The 16264-nt window shown below is 41.0% G+C and overlaps 1 protein-coding gene across 2 annotated transcripts in view; it reads right to left on the reverse strand.

Moving 5' to 3' along the window:
• The window catches only part of SPATA17 (spermatogenesis associated 17), a gene marked incomplete at both ends in the record, with an annotated part of 76004 nt that overhangs the window by 27338 nt on the left and 32402 nt on the right, over window positions 1–16264 (reverse strand). For both annotated transcript variants that reach the window (XM_083605350.1, XM_083605349.1), the window contains 2 exons: window positions 6764–6912; window positions 11707–11904. In XM_083605350.1, the coding sequence (XP_083461476.1) occupies window positions 6764–6912; window positions 11707–11904 (347 nt within the window). The remainder of the gene's footprint in view (window positions 1–6763; window positions 6913–11706; window positions 11905–16264) is intronic.

Here is a 16264-nt window from a genome sequence, read left to right on the forward strand (position 1 = left end):
TGGTTTAGAAGCTATGGCCTAGCATTCTGATAAATAATTTCTTTGTCTGGATTAATGACACTCATTTACTGATGGGACCACTGCCCTCACCTGAAGGATGTTCCTTAGGGGGCATGAGGACAACGCCAAGGCCCACCCACTACTGGCCAATATATACATATATACAATGAATGAGCACATTAACAGTCCAGAGTGAAGAATGCACTGTGCAATGTTATGTGTTTTCTCTGCTATTTGGCTTGTATACCTTATTGGTTTATTACATGCAGTCATTTGAGTATCAGGTATTCTTTGACACTTGGCCAGAAAGCAAACTGTCACCCCAAGGAGTAGAAGAATCAAATATTCTTGCTGAGCACCCTGGTAGGCTGCTATGTATGGCCCATGGACCTGTATTCATTCTATGGGTTGAAAGTTTTGCGACCAATGTTAGAAGGAACTGTGTTTAGCCCTGCAAATCTTTTAAGGAGAGCACAAGATTAGAGCACATTAATGAAATGGTACTGCATTAGCTGCTGCAGCACATGCACTAAACTATAAAAAGTGTCTGATTTATGAAAGCATGTATTAAACGTTATTTAATTCCCATCCCTTCCAAGACAACAGGTCTAAGTCAATAGTTGTTTTCAGTCAACTCCCCTGTGCTAAATATAATTTTATGTGTAACAACTGAAGGCTAAAAAAAGAAAAGAGAAAACGAGTTAGGTTGTGCTTAAAGTACCTCTCAAGAAGTCATATCTTTAAGAATTATTATTTAAAAACTTTACATAGTCTTACATTGGCTATATTTCAGTTACAAGGGTTGTTTTTGCGCTGCCTGCATTATGTTTTCTGATATAACACTAATAATCATTGGGCTGTTTTGGTTTTAATCCCAGTCTGCAGTAGAAGTAAAAGCAGCAGACAAATGCTAGCCCACTTCTCGTATAAAGCAAAAGTAATGAGACCTCTTCTTTGCGGACACATTCTAGAACTTCTTAATTATATACAGACTTATTATCTATATCCCCAGTGTTATAAAGTACCAGAACTTCATTAGAAAAATTAAGCTGGAAAAATGAAGGCACCACTTTGTAAATTTCCACTGGAAATTAGCTAGAAGAGGCAGAGGAATACTGGATCAAAAGAGGGTAATCATGCTTAACTGTGCCCTAGAGCACCCGCATGTATAATACGATTTGCACAGTAACTACCTCTCCTATTACTGCTTGTTTGGAGTATTCTGTGTTAATGGGGTTAGCTAATTTAGTATTTTAACTTAAAAAGGCTCTGCTGATTAATAAATGTTGCACACTGTGCTAGTAATTAAAATAAATGGAAGAGTTACAAATAGAAGTTGAATTGTTAAGAAAACATTATCTGAAAATATATGATAATCCCTGTTTATCATAATACAATAATAGTCCAGAAAATATGCAAATTGCTAAAGTTGCAAAGCATCTGACAAACTAGACATAACTTGAAAAAAGTTTTAGATGTGTTAGATTTGCAAGGAATAACATTCAGTGCCTGTTTTCATAACTGCCCATGCTCTTCAAACTTGTAAATGCACATTCTAAACCTCAAACACCCTGACTAAGTGAGGGCAAGACATAACCAGAAGCCAGTTTCCATAAATGCATCTTTTGCTGTATTGGGGACAGTGCAGGTAAAGGGGTTCAGCGCATATGATTCCCAGAACTGGATGTATATAGTTCCCTACACTGGGACAGTGATTTGACAACACTGATTTCCTGTTCTGGAGGGCTGGTGGACGAAATCCAGGTCAAGTGAGCCCCATGGGTAGATTTAGGTTTCCTACACCTTGAGATCAACCATATTATCAAAAGTAACAGTGTCAATAATATTTTGAGTTGCTGAGCACACACAATAATCTGTATGTGGGTAGGCCACCTATCAAACAATTTCGGCGCTGTAAAACCTTATAATTCTTCCTTTACTATATAGTTATAAAAGAGAGAATGATGCAAAGTTAAATTCCCGCACTTCCAAGCCTGGTACTTTGCCTGCACAGCTCCTGTTTAAGTTACTAATGCATGTTTCTTTCAGTTTAGTAAATGAAGTTTGCATCTGTGCTTGCAAAACTGTTGTTGGAAGTCTTGGCCAGCCATACTGACGTGAGTATATGAAGGGTCTATTAAACGCCCTCAGCCCAATCTTATCGGATAATCTTTATATTCAGAGTTTAGTCTGTTAAAGGAAAACATTCCAGTTTTCAAGTACTTTTCAAATAGGCAAGTTGCCTTGGCCTACAAGCATACCAAGTTTCTGTTACGAAAAAGGAGCAATGCTGCTGAGTGCTCCAGATGGCTGGAAAGCCAAACCGGATGTTGATGTTATGGGACTGTACCGTGGGAACAAGGGACAGTCTATTATGTGCACTGAGCACCGGATGTTAGCTCAGAGTGTCACATGACCCTGTACTGGAAGTACATGGGTGGAGTTATTCTCTCTCTGGCTGCTGATGTGAGAGGGTGCAGACACGTTTCTCTGCACTACTGGAAAGACAGAAATAAAGGCATGTAAATACATTTCTGTCTGTCTCTCTCCCCTCCCTGGGAGTGAGGGAGGAGGGATGGTTGTGTTCTTCTCACGTTGAGGAGAATCGGCCGATAGAGACCTCGCCTTGTCTTGCCGGGAGTCGCTGACGGGGAGGTCAACATGGAATGAAAGCCGGGCACCTGGAGAGTGCCAAATTCCTCTGACAAGGCTTGAGATTCAACATATGGTAGCAGATGCTGCTGGTTATCTGATCCATGGGAATCAGCATGAGAGGTGAGAGGTTGATGGATCGTGTGCCATCCTCTGCACCAAGGAAAGAAGATAACGTCTGATAAGCTGAACGGCTGGACACCAAGAGGGGGTGTTTTCCAAGCAACGAAGCCCCAAAAAGGTATGCTGAATATCGGGCTAAAAGTGTGAATGCAGATTGATTTATTCTCTGGTTCACGAGAGAGCTGCGTTTGGAAAAACAGCTCTGAGAGCCTAGCCTTGCATACCAGGCATATTTGCGGTGAGATAACGAAGAGGTATGCACAGTTGCTAAGCAACGACAGTCAGGATAGCGGAAAACTACTGACACCTGGGGCTGGCTCAGTCAGAGCCGGGAAAGCGAAAGTTGTTTTGACTTTGAGACAGCTTGGAGATTGCCTGCCTGAGAGAGAGGCAGAAAGACAGCTCAAAAGGAGCTTTTGGGATTTTACTAGCTCGAGGGTGAAGAGCTGAGACTTGGATTCAAAATGGATCCCAAGAAGGGGGGAGCCTTGCCTTACCCGCCTCCCCTGACTAATGACAATTATTCATCTTGGTCTGTAAAGATGAAGGCCCTGCTGCAGAATCAGAGGATTTTTGGGGTGATTGAGAACCCCATCCCTCAAGCACCAACCCGAGGTTGGGAATCACAGAATGTGAAGGCCAGGACGGCTATAATTCTGTGTGTCTCGGATGATCAACTTGTGCATATTCAGGATTTGGAATATGCGCGTGAGATTTGGGAAACGCTGCGTAGAACACACCAGAGAGATGCTGGCTCTTCAGCGTTGTTGTATTTTGAGAAGCTGACCAATCTGAGGCTTGCGCCTGATGGAGATGTTCAAGCGCACCTGATGGAAATGAAATATTTGCGCCAACAGATGGTGGAACGCAATTTCCGTCTGCAGGAGGAAGTGTTCTGCTTCATGATGATAAACAGCTTAAATCGGACTTACGAAACGGTTGCCAGTCAGCTGGGTTCCCTTCCGGCGAACGAATTGACCGCGGAGAGGGTGACTGCCGTTGTTTTGAATGAACACGACAGGCTTGCTGCACTGGAGGTGAAGGACAGGGGGAGGGAAGAACGGAGTTCTAATTCCCCCACTGATGTAGCTACTGGAGAGGATGCTGTAGCTTTGAACGCTGTCCGATGTTACAATTGCGGACAGGCTGGGCATCTTCAGCGGAACTGCAAGAAGCCGCGCCAGCCGAAAGGAGCGAAGGGCCGCTCAGCAAAGCCTGAGGCAGCAGGCAAAGGTCAGACCAAGTCTTCGGTGAAACCAGCAAAGGCCCTGATGGCGAAAGGAACCACGCCAGATGTTGGACACTCTTTTGTAATCGATACGGGCTGTAATTTTCATATGTCCCCGCACAGAGGACTCTTTTCGACGTTTAAGAAGCAAAGCTTCGCTGTGGAACAAGCCAACGGTCAGAAGCTGGAAGCGACCGGGGTTGGAACTGTGTATCTTAAGAGTCTGAACCTGACTATACACAATGTTTACTTGGTTCCTGAATTGAAGTTCAATCTGCTGAGTGTTTCGCAGATTGCAAAGAAAGGACTGAAACTGTCCTATGATGATAAGAGCTGCGAGATCTTCAAAGATGGAGAGTTATATCTTTCTGCCAGACAGAAAGATGGACTATATTTGTTGACTTTTGCACAAAGTGATTACATGGAATGTAATTCATCTGTGTCTAACCTAGTTTCTCTTGCAGGTGTGAGCAAGAAGAAGACCGGAGTCAACAGAGCGTTTCAGCGGGTGTATGCTGATGTGATTGGTCCTCTAGAACCATCTAGAGGCAATGCAAGATTTTATCTTGTGTGTGTGGATCATTTCTCTAACTATGTCTGGGTTTATGTGTTAAAAAGGCCACAGGAAGCCTTGGAAAGGTTTCAGGAGTTTTGTGACAAGGTTAAAGACATGCATGATGCTAACATTGATTGTCTTTTGACAGATGAGAAGCAGATTTTTCTTTTACAGGATTTCCAGAGGTTCCTGCACAAGAAAGGGATAAGACACAAAGTTGCTGTTTCAGCGGAAGCGTGGAACAGGGGTGTCTGTGTACGGGTGAACAGAGAATTGCAAAAGGGGATGAATGCGCAATTGCTTAGTTCACATCTGCCACATGAGTTCTGGGCGGAGTCACTCATGTCGTTTTGTCATGCGTGGGTGAGAAAGGTTTCAAAAGAGTTGGGAACTGTTCCAGAGAAGACCTTCTGTTGCCCATTTCAAGGTTTTTGGGTCTCATGTGAGGACAGAAGCTCCAGGTGGAGTAAAGAATGCCAGAGGCATTTTTGTGGGATATGAAAAGGGTCTCTACAGAGTACTTTTGTCTGAATCTGGTCAGGTGATTCTCACAAAATTTCTAGAGAGTGCTCCTGAAAAGGAGAGAGTGATAGCACACACATTTCCCACAGAGGACGATTCAGATGATGATTTCACAGAGTACAGTGGTACTGAGAGCGACAGTGATAGCTCAGAGAGCTCAGTTGTCACAGTCATTGAGAGGAAATCTCACACAATGGATAGACCTTCAAAGGTGAAGGTTGAACCACTGTTTACTGTTGGAACTGGTTCTCCTATGAGTCCTGAGACAGAACCAGTGAGCAGAGAGGATCAGCACCTCATACGCAGGTCTGAGAGAGTCACAAAGGGTGAACCACCCAAAAGGTACTCAGAAGAGTATGCTAATTTAGCTGTTGCATGTGTTGCTGTTGTACACAACCGAGGACAGGTTGGAGCTGTGTCTAAGTCAGAGACAAAGACACAACAGAGAGTTGCTAGCCAAGGTAATGCAGATGCACTCATTCCTTGGAAGCCAGACAACCAGAGAGGTACACTGGGGAAACCAGTGGCGGGTAGTTCCAAGGGTGGAACTGAAACAACAGGGGAGTGTTATGTGTATAACAACTGTTTGTTTTCTTCTCTGGATCACGCTTTGCTTGCCGCAACATGCATTGATTCTTTTGGGGGAGGTTGTTACGAAAAAGGAGCAATGCTGCTGAGTGCTCCAGATGGCTGGAAAGCCAAACCGGATGTTGATGTTATGGGACTGTACCGTGGGAACAAGGGACAGTCTATTATGTGCACTGAGCACCGGATGTTAGCTCAGAGTGTCACATGACCCTGTACTGGAAGTACATGGGTGGAGTTATTCTCTCTCTGGCTGCTGATGTGAGAGGGTGCAGACACGTTTCTCTGCACTACTGGAAAGACAGAAATAAAGGCATGTAAATACATTTCTGTCTGTCTCTCTCCCCTCCCTGGGAGTGAGGGAGGAGGGATGGTTGTGTTCTTCTCACGTTGAGGAGAATCGGCCGATAGAGACCTCGCCTTGTCTTGCCGGGAGTCGCTGACGGGGAGGTCAACATGGAATCAAAGCCGGGCACCTGGAGAGTGCCAAATTCCTCTGACAAGGCTTGAGATTCAACAGTTTCAATGTTCCAGGTGGTGTGGAATTACCTTAATTATTTCTCAGATGCAGCCACAGTAAGGAAGCTATTATTGAACCATGCTGGGATGGGGTTGGGTGAGGTACAGCCTGCAGTGAAAGCTTGCATGTATTTGGTGAAGAAGTACGAAGCAGTGGAGTTCTCTTCTGGTCAGGAGTGTCTGATTTGCTTGACTAAGATCAGGGCTGTTCAGTGGCTTGTCATCTGAAGCGGCTAACCTAACTACTTAAGTGGGATTATTACAGAATAATAGCCCAATCCACAAATCAATCAAGATGAAATGGACTTGGTTTTAAACCGATTTAGCCCCATTGACCTCAACTCAGCTAAACAAGCTTAAATCCAAGTATTTCAGCTTTCCTGGGTGAATAGATCAGGGCCTAAGACATTTGAAAATCTTGGTCCACGAAATATGATGCTTAGATAGACTTATGCTTAATGGTTGCTTTTCAACTTTTCAGAATCAACAGCTTTTTTGAGTCTATTGAGCAACAGTAAAAGATATAAAAAGAAGAGGCACAGTGAAGCGAAAACAGGAGGGGAAAGCAAGCAACTTACACTTCATCATGTACACGGTTTCTCCACTCTTCTTGTTTAATTTTTTCTCTGGCAAGCTCCAGTGAAACGTTTGAAGCTGCCACCTGCACAGACGGTTCCAAAGGCTTATAGCGTTGCTGCAGCACTTCAACAGGATCACGAAATGGGCCCTGAAAGGTACAGGAGAAGATATGCGTTCTGCACTGGGGCTGTTCCTCTTTGCTTTGATTTTTATTAGCAGCCAAGCACTGATGTCTCTGCATCTAAGAGTAGGCTTGTTTCTCTCTCGAATCTTGGTGAAAAGCTAAATTTAATAGTTTTGGGTCCTTACCTAATCTTGTGATAATTTTCTATAGATTAATAAGTAAGCTTTTATCTGACCTTAATTATATTAATATAATTACACATTTGCTGAGTTATCACAAACAGTGGAAGAAGTGATGAATCATATCTGAACTATACCATTCTAGACTTAGCAGGGGCTTGTATGATTGAATAGGCTTCCAAATTATAACAAACACACACAAAAATGTGAGGGAGAAGAGCCTTTTCTATGTTAGTTTTCTATGTGGATAAATAATTTGGGTGCTGGGTGGACAGAATTTGCTGTATGATCTGCCATCAACAGTCTGAAGTGCTCCAGACATAGAAATGTTGACAAGCTAACACTATGTTTGTGGGAACCCAGACCATTGATATTTGGTAAAGGAAAAATCTATCCAGTGTTTTTTAAAAGGGTTACCCCACCTCTTGTCTTTAGGTAGTAAGTATGAACGTACCGTAAGTATCATTAGCACTGTAACTCAATACAATTTACAGGCAGCTGACTATTGCTGAGTTGCCAATTACAGCTTGTTTTCCTTTTTACCACTGTTGTCCTAACACTGAAGTAGTGAAACAATCTCACCCAAGAAAAGGAGGTGGGGGCAAGAATCCTAATCATGCCTCTTATTCTGAAGGATCTCTTTCTTTAAATAGGTTATCACTAACAAGCCACAGCTGGAGTTACTGCAAGAACTGAGTGAAGACTGCAGGGCTAATAAAAAGAAATGATTCACGCCTCATTTATGTTCACTTATGTTTTACATTAATAGAAACCAATAATAGGAACCAGTTACCATAAAAGTCACGGACCGTAAATAACACAAATGGCAAATAAGTATCATCTAGTACTTTTCACAGCTGGACAGAAGGATTGCTATATTTGAAAGTTGTTAATGGATTTTTATTGGAACTTTACTTTTTAAAGGCACAGCACCCCAATTGCCAGGTCTCCTGAAAAGAAGGAAGCAAGTGATCATAGCAGTTATTCATTGTGCCAGGATCCCCCTCCTTCATTTCCAAAAGGGTTACGCCAAGAATAAATTTATTTTATTGGGACCACTACAGAGCTTTTAAAGGTGTGAAAAAGAAATTAAAAAGTTTATTAGGTTTCACAGGAGTAATGAGTGCAATCAAGTAATTGACTCAAAATAATGCACATTATTTGCTTATGTTATCTAGAAATTTGCAGTTAAAAACATGAAATGGGGGAAAGAATTAATCATGATCTTATTTAGGTGATGACAGTCCTTTAAGCACAGAATGGGGATTCAGTGTAAACAGTAAAACAGAAGACTTACATTGTTTTCCATTTCAAAGTTCTCACTTAATTCCTACCGTCTTGCACCCCTGCTATGTTTTGCTGTTATGGGCACAATCCAACATAGATAAGACCATGCTTTACTGCAGAGGCATTTAAGTGCATGCGGAATTGCATTCTGTCATCAAAATACAGCAATCTCCTTATGAGTCAGGGATCTGATGTGCACGAACCTGTAAGTTCTTTCCCCTTAATATTATGAAAAAGGGAAGCTCTATACACAGAAAAAGAATGCAGAGTGGTCTCCACTGGAATGAATGGGGAAGTCCATGCTTACAGTAGCTTATGATGTGTAAATGTTGCATACAATTTACATGGCGTAAATGTTGCATACAGTGGCATTCCACTTTAAAGCGATTTGCCTCTACACATGCATTGGATGGAAAGGATGGGACTTTGGGATCATAGTTGATAGCATGATGATGTCAACCCTACAGCTGTGAAATCTCACTTTGGGGGTCATTAAAAAAACCAACAGCTAATATCATAATGCCATTACCCCAAGCTATGATATAACCATATGTGGAGTGCTGTGTACAGTTTGTGGTTGCCTCACCGCAAAAAAGGTAAAGTTTCAGAAAAGAGTAACCAAAATTATCAATAAAGTTCTAAATGATTTTTCATGGTGTGGAGAAAGTAGGTAGAGCAAGGTTTTTCTCCACCTCTCATAAAACTACCAATTGGGAACCATTGACCTAGAGCAGCGGTTCTCAACCTGTGGGTCCCCAGATGTTGTTGGACTACAACTCCCATCATCCCTGAGCTCTGGCCTTGCTAGCTAGGGGTGATGGGAGTTGTAGTTCAACAACATCTGGGGACCCACAGGTTGAGAAAGGCTGACCTAGAGGATAAGACAATCAATGGCTACTCGCTATTGGTCACTGTATGAACAGGATTTTGGAATATAGTTTGATCCAGAAAAGCTCTGATTATGGTTTGGAGGCCAATTTTGGTAACTCAGCCTGAGGTCTAACAACAGTATCTGATTCATACAACTTCTTGCACACCAGATGAGTGTACTATCCTGAATGTTTCACTGCATTTATGGATGATAACTCAAATGATCCAAGAACCTTAGCATCTGATCCTATCCTGTTTGCCTTGCATAGCAGGCCATAAGGGGGAAAGGAGAGAGAAAATAAAGCAATGTAGATGTTCTTAATTACCTTTAATAAAGTGACAACTAATTTCACAATCTTTGTTTACAGCGTTTTGTAATTCTAGTTAATTCTGTGATAAAAGTCAGAGATCTGACAGAATATATATCAACAGTATGAATATATGTGTGTGTGTTACATACACACACACACAATATTTTCCCATATACTGCCTGAGAAAGCCAATAGATAGTTAAATGTTTAGTCTGAAAATTTGACATGAATACAAACTCTTGTTTTAACACTCTCCTTGAGCACATTTTGGTATCTTAACACTCACATGGGGCCTAATGTGTAAGGTACACAAGTTTAATGTCAAATGCTGCTGTCACTGAGTACTAAGTCACAAGGATAGCTAGCAATTATAAATCCCTCATTGTCACACCACCAGACCACTTTAAGAACAGTGCATTCTGTTGGATTTTCATTCCAGCTGTTTCATCAGCTCAGACCAATGTCCTTTCCCAAATATACACCTCTAAATTGTGTTGTCCAGGGATTTAGCCGTGTGACTCCCATTAACATCAATGAGAGTCGCACAGTTAAATCCATGCACTGTACTTTGAAAATTTACTCCACAGTGTACATCCCAGGGCACTGAAAGGATTAAAGTATTATACAGTAAATTCCCTCTTCAATGTGCAGGGAAATAAGTAGAAGTCTTCTCTTTGTTCTGAAAGGCTTTCTTGTGTAAGTTTCTTTGTCTGTGTCTAAACTGGGGGGGAAATGCTCCAAAGTAGCCTAAACAAGAGAAACTTAGCAAATCAACACGTAGTATAACTGTATTTTGGCAAATTGGAGGCTAGTGGAGATACTCCCATCTACTCTAGGGAAGAGCTTAATTGATTTTAAATGGCCATTAACTGTTATAACCAATTTCAGTGAGTTCAAGTTTGCAGCAGGAAGTAGTTACAGAAACAGTAAGATTTCCACTCTGATTTTAAAATATTAAGGAGATCTTTACACAATATAGGGAAATATGTACGCCTTAGAAATGTATGTTGCCTGTTCATTCTTCTACCCCTGGTAAATTGATCTTTCAGTCAGGGAAATTAACATTGCAACTCAGTTGGATCAGCAGCAAATGACATTCTAAGTGAACATTGTGTGAGCGGGAGGAAATAAAGAAAGATGAAATTGTCATCACTTCTGTTATTTTGATTCTCAGATTTAAAATGGTACAGGGCAAAAACAATTTGAAACACTGATGTGACTCCTTCTAGGTACTGGAGATAACTCAACGTTTTGTGAAACCTTCACAGGGCATGCAGAGCTCAGGGTATGAAGGGACTGTCTTATATTCTTCTGCGCTATGGAATGCCCCACCAAAGAATGTACAGTGATAACTTGGTTCCTGAATGGCTTGGCTCCTGAACAAATCGGCTCCCGAACGCCGCAAACCCGGAAGTGAGTGTTCCAGTTTGCAAACGTTTTTCAGAAGCCGAACATCCAACGCAGCTTCCAGTTGAGTGCAGGAAGCTCCTGCAGCCAATCGGAAGCCGTGCCTTGGTTTTCGAACAGTTTCAGGAGTTGAACAGACTCCTGGAATGGATTAAGTTCGAGAACCAAGATTCCACTGTACTCATAGCCATCTCTGTGAGCAAGGACAGGGATAGTCCATTCTCTTCAATGCTTGGGAAAGTTCTGTGGTTTAAGTACGTGGAACTTTCTCCCACAATGAAATGAATGTAAAGTTCCATTCCCATTAAGGTTGATTAAACCAGATCTCCTGAATAAAACAACAATTGCAGCTTGAGAGCTATTATACACAGTGGTACCTCAGGTTAAGAACTTAATTCGTTCCAGAGGTCCGTTCTTAACCTGAAACCGTTCTTAACCCGAGGTAGCACTTTAGCTAATGGGACATCTCGCTGCTGTGCCGCCGCTGCACGATTTCTGTTCTCAGGTTAGCGGAGTCTGTGACCTGAAGCGTCTGTAACCTGAAGTGTCTGTAACCCGAGGTACCACTGTACAGGGTATGGCTAACATCTTTCATTTTATGTGGCCATTTAAAACACATGGTCTCTCATGGAAACAAAAACCTTTCAGTCATTTCATGAATGTTTGTCCTAGAATAACGGTCAAGAACAATGAAATCAACGAGATTAAACATACTTAACACTCCATAGCTGTGGCTGTTATTGGGAGCTATTGATACACAATACCTGAGGTTTTTGTCTCCCAATAGGAGGAAGAGCTGGCTCTCGTTGGAAGCCAAACAAATCAGAATAAGCATTCCAGTGGAGATCAACAGCATCCTTCTTGACCTTTTTCTTCTTGGGCCTCAAAGGTTTTGCTTTCCTTAATTCCAATTCCATTGGATCCGGTAATTTCCTGTACGGCGAGTTGTATATTCCTGCAATCTAAAGACACACCACCATTTATGTGCATTGCTTCAAAATTTCTCTAGTTTAGATAGCAAATCAAACAATGTATCATTTATTTATATTATTTATTATAAATTAGTTATTACATGCTTTCAGAAGACAAGCTCACCAAGACAGCTGAAGATTATGGAAGAATAATACATATTATACATACTTCTTTTAATATTTCTTTTATTGTTCATATATTGTTGTACACTGCACTCATATTTTACATGATGGTGGTATAGAATTACTGTTATAAATAAATAAATCACTTGGGGATTTTGTGTATGTGTATGTAAAGAGTTTTGTTTGATGTTTAAATTTCTTCCTGCAGAGAACCTTTCCCATGTTATTTGCCATAGAACCCCTGGAAGAAATGCGTTGTAGATTCAAACCAGACATCCTTGGGTGATATCCAGTGTTAGAATAGACCCACTAAAATCGATGGACATAATTGACTCAGGTTTCATTGAGTAAGAGTACTAGCCTGAATTTGACTTAGTTGGATATCACTCATTGGTACACCAACTGTTGTATGCTCTGAATTATTGACACGGAACCACAAATATATCCTGAATGCTGGATGCCGTCCCAGGAACTGCATGCACAGCACTGCTTCTGTACATTCAGTTTTCAATACAGCGGGGGATGCTGCTTCCATGTGGTTCTTCATATGGCACTACAAGCACACCCAAAAACCTGCATCTACACATGCCACCTCAATGGGTTGGGAGAGCTGTGGGATGTGTAAGTCATCTAATCAGCGCAAAGAAAAATTTTAAAAAGGATTATTGATATGTTGTTCCCAAAGAGCCATTTTAGAACAAGCGTATCGGCCTGTTGAAACAAGATTTATGCAGGTAGCATAATTATCTTTTTAACTGTTAAGCACTGTTGAATAAGAGAAATGAAGAAAGCGTTCGAACTGAGCTGAAGCAGATGTAGAGTCTATGTTTATATTGTTGCATCTGCTGCTGATTTCTGGCTCCTAGGGAAACTTAAGAGTCCAGCTTCTCATAATGTATTAACCTCTTGGGAGTGAGAGGATTGAGTGCTCCTCAATTAGCTGTAATGCATTTTTCATTAGTGTGTCCCACAGGAAAATTCAAACTCTTAGTGTCAAAAAGTTAAGCAAGCTTTTATTTATCTATATCTATATATTGCTGTTCAAATGTATAGAAGACTCCTCCTATATGCAGAGAGATAATTGGATGGGAAGATTGGCTGTTTATTGAACGGTAAGGACATAAACTCATTAGCTTTTAATTACGGGGAAAATGCTCCAACTTTTGGATCATTTTGTCTTTTCCTGCCGCTTTTTGAGTCCTATGATATCCTTTTTGTGATTGGCTGACCAGAACTCTATGCTACATTCTAAAAATAGTTGTAGATTTGTATATAGTCACTATAATCCTGGCTGTTTTATTTTCAATCCATTGCCTAATAACCTAGATATAGCAAGGAATTTGCCTTCTTTACCGCTGCCACAAACTGCACTGATGCTTTCATTGAACTGTCTATAATGACATAAAGTACTTTCTCCTTGGGTTAGTCATTACCAGTTGACACACCATCAATGTATATGCTAAATCAGGAGTATTTTGTCTCAATGTGCATTGGTTTGCTTACACTCAACCTAATTTCCCATTTTATTGTTCATTCACAAAGTTTAGAGAAGTCCTTTTGGAGCCCTTCTATATCTTCTTGGGTTTCCACCATCATTTGGCAGTCTTGGGTACCTCATTGTTCACCCTTGACTCCAGATAATGAACTAATAATTTAAACAGTGCCAGTCCCACTACAGATTCTTCTGTTTACTTTGCACCACTGTGGAAAACTGTCTATTTAATCCTAGTCTGTCTATTTAATCTATTTTCTGTTCTTTAACTAACTGCCAATCCATCAAAGTGCCAATCCTCATATATAATGACTGTTAACGTTGCTCAGCAGACTCTGGTTAGTGGCATTGTCAAAAGGTATTTAGAAGACTGAGTAAAAGTGTCAATCGGACCATTTCTATCACTAAATGCTAAGTGAAATTCTCAAAGAACTCCAGAAGGTTTATGAGGCAGGGGTTTCCTTTGCAAAAGCCATGCTCATTCTTCATCAGCAAGGCTTGTTCTTCTATATTTAAGAAACCTAGCTTTATATTTCTGTACATTCATTTCCAAGTTCTATCCTGTCACCACCTGAATATCATGAAACACTTAGGTCATCATATCTAAGAAATCCCTGGGAAAAATCACCCCAAACAAGATACTTCCCTACTCATATCCTCTACCTGTGCAAAACTGATTAAATAATTGTTTAGCGGTCATCTTATTATGCAGTTCATATTCTGCCCAGAAAAGTTAAGGTTTGGCTTAAAAATAAGTATACTTTTTAAAAAGCAACAAGAATACAGGATGATAATAGGCAAACTGGTTTCTTCTAAGTGATCCTTGGCTTTAACCTGTATTTACTTTCACCTCCCACACAGCAACAAGTGTATATATAGTAGTAGTGGTATGGTGTCCTGCCAACACTGGTGTTAATGTTTTGAGACATGACCAGCCAAAATATGGCAGCTTTTGCTCATGTTTAATTCAATGGGAGAGTTATTCTGCTGAAACCTGTGAGACTTAAAAGTACTCAACAGTAGCTGGATGTTACCCTTGTTTATACTGCATTAGCAGAGCAATCATCATGCTCCATCCTCAGCTCCTATTCTGCAGAACAGTAAACTGAATAGTTTTATCTGAACATATAAAAACATGTATAAATGAACAGACCTATGAGTTTCTCTGTAAATATCCCCCCTTTGGTTTAACCTATGGTGACAATACATAACCAGTTTCCTTGCCATCCACCCATCTCTGCTCCCCAACCCCATCCATCCATACAAAAACCGACTGGCGTTTATGCTCTCAAAAACCCCAGGGTCATTCCCAACATCCTGTTCGTTCATTTTCACCACCCAGTATAACCAGTTAGAAAGTCATCAGTGTTACTTTAGCAGGGTATCCAATGCTAAAGTGTGCTTTCCAGCTTTATTTCTAAATAGTACTATAGGTTATTCCCAACCCCAACCCCCTTTCAAATCACATCTAGTCTATGGAGAGCATGACACATTTTTCTGTGTCCATGTTTTTCGCAAGCGTCTCTCGCAAGGGCCTCTGTCAAAGCTGGCTTTCTGGGACTTCATTTTCAGGAACAATTTTCTGAAGTGACAAACACTATAGGGAAATCTGTGCTAACTGTTAAAAAACCTACAACTGAGTTATTTGCAGTACTGTCATGCTAACTTCCAACTCAATAAGACCAAAGAAACCTCTGGGGGAGACTCTGCTAATAGCTTCTTACTGACCTCCTTGCAATACGCCCTTCTGCTGAATAGTGGCCCAGTGGTGAATATGGCAAATGAGGTGTGAAAGCTGTGTGTGTGTGTGTGTGTGTGTGTGTGTGTGTGTGTGTGTGTTTTAAGGCTATGATTCTGACTCGCTGTAAAAAGGATTCTGACTCGCTGTAAAAAGGAAAACTGAGCTCCACGTTGTTACGAAAAAGGAGCAATGCTGCTGTTGTTACGAAAAAGGAGCAAATCCAAGCCGGGCACCTGGAGAGTGGCCAATTCCTCTGAATGATATGGCTTGAGATCCCAACACACAAACACTCTCTGCTCTCTTGCCCTGGAATAATTTTCTTCATCAGGCCTTCCACCAGGGAAAACCATGCATGACCCAGAAGTATTATTAATTTTGCCAGATCCCAAGCATAGGCGTGCATGTGCCATTTGTTACCCGGCCACCCTTAGCATTACATTAATATTTTGAATCATTTTCATTTCTAACAATGTATCATTTTGCTTTCTTCATATAATTTTTAATCTTGGTAATTGAGAATGGCATGCAGAGGGCAAAGAGAAAGGTTTTGCTAGGAAGGATCAAGTTCGTGAATTATATAAATATCACATTTTTTAAAAAAACCTGGTATTTTTTTCTACATTGAGCAGTCACCCACACTCTTCTAATTTTCTTTTGATAATAATCCAGTGTCATCACTTAAGATGCATTGCTACTGTTGCATTTTTATTTTATTTTTACAGATTCCTGCTGTCAGATACACCATCTACAAATGGTATCAGGCACCCACCTAAAACAGCTTTCCGAACTACAAGTAATCCCTTTCCAATGCTTTTGAAATCAATCCCCAAATTAAAATGCTCCTTGTAGATTAACTCCTGCCAATAGCTCCGCAGCTGCATTCTGGACCCACCTTATTTTCTCAACTATGTTCAAGAGTAGTTGCACATACAATGCACTGATAAGATCTAGTTGAGAACTTACCAAGGCATGTATAATGGTGGTTAGACCTCACA

Source organism: Podarcis filfolensis (genome assembly GCF_964270895.1).
Source record: "Podarcis filfolensis genome assembly, chromosome: 3".
Classification (NCBI taxonomy): domain Eukaryota; kingdom Metazoa; phylum Chordata; class Lepidosauria; order Squamata; family Lacertidae; genus Podarcis; species Podarcis filfolensis.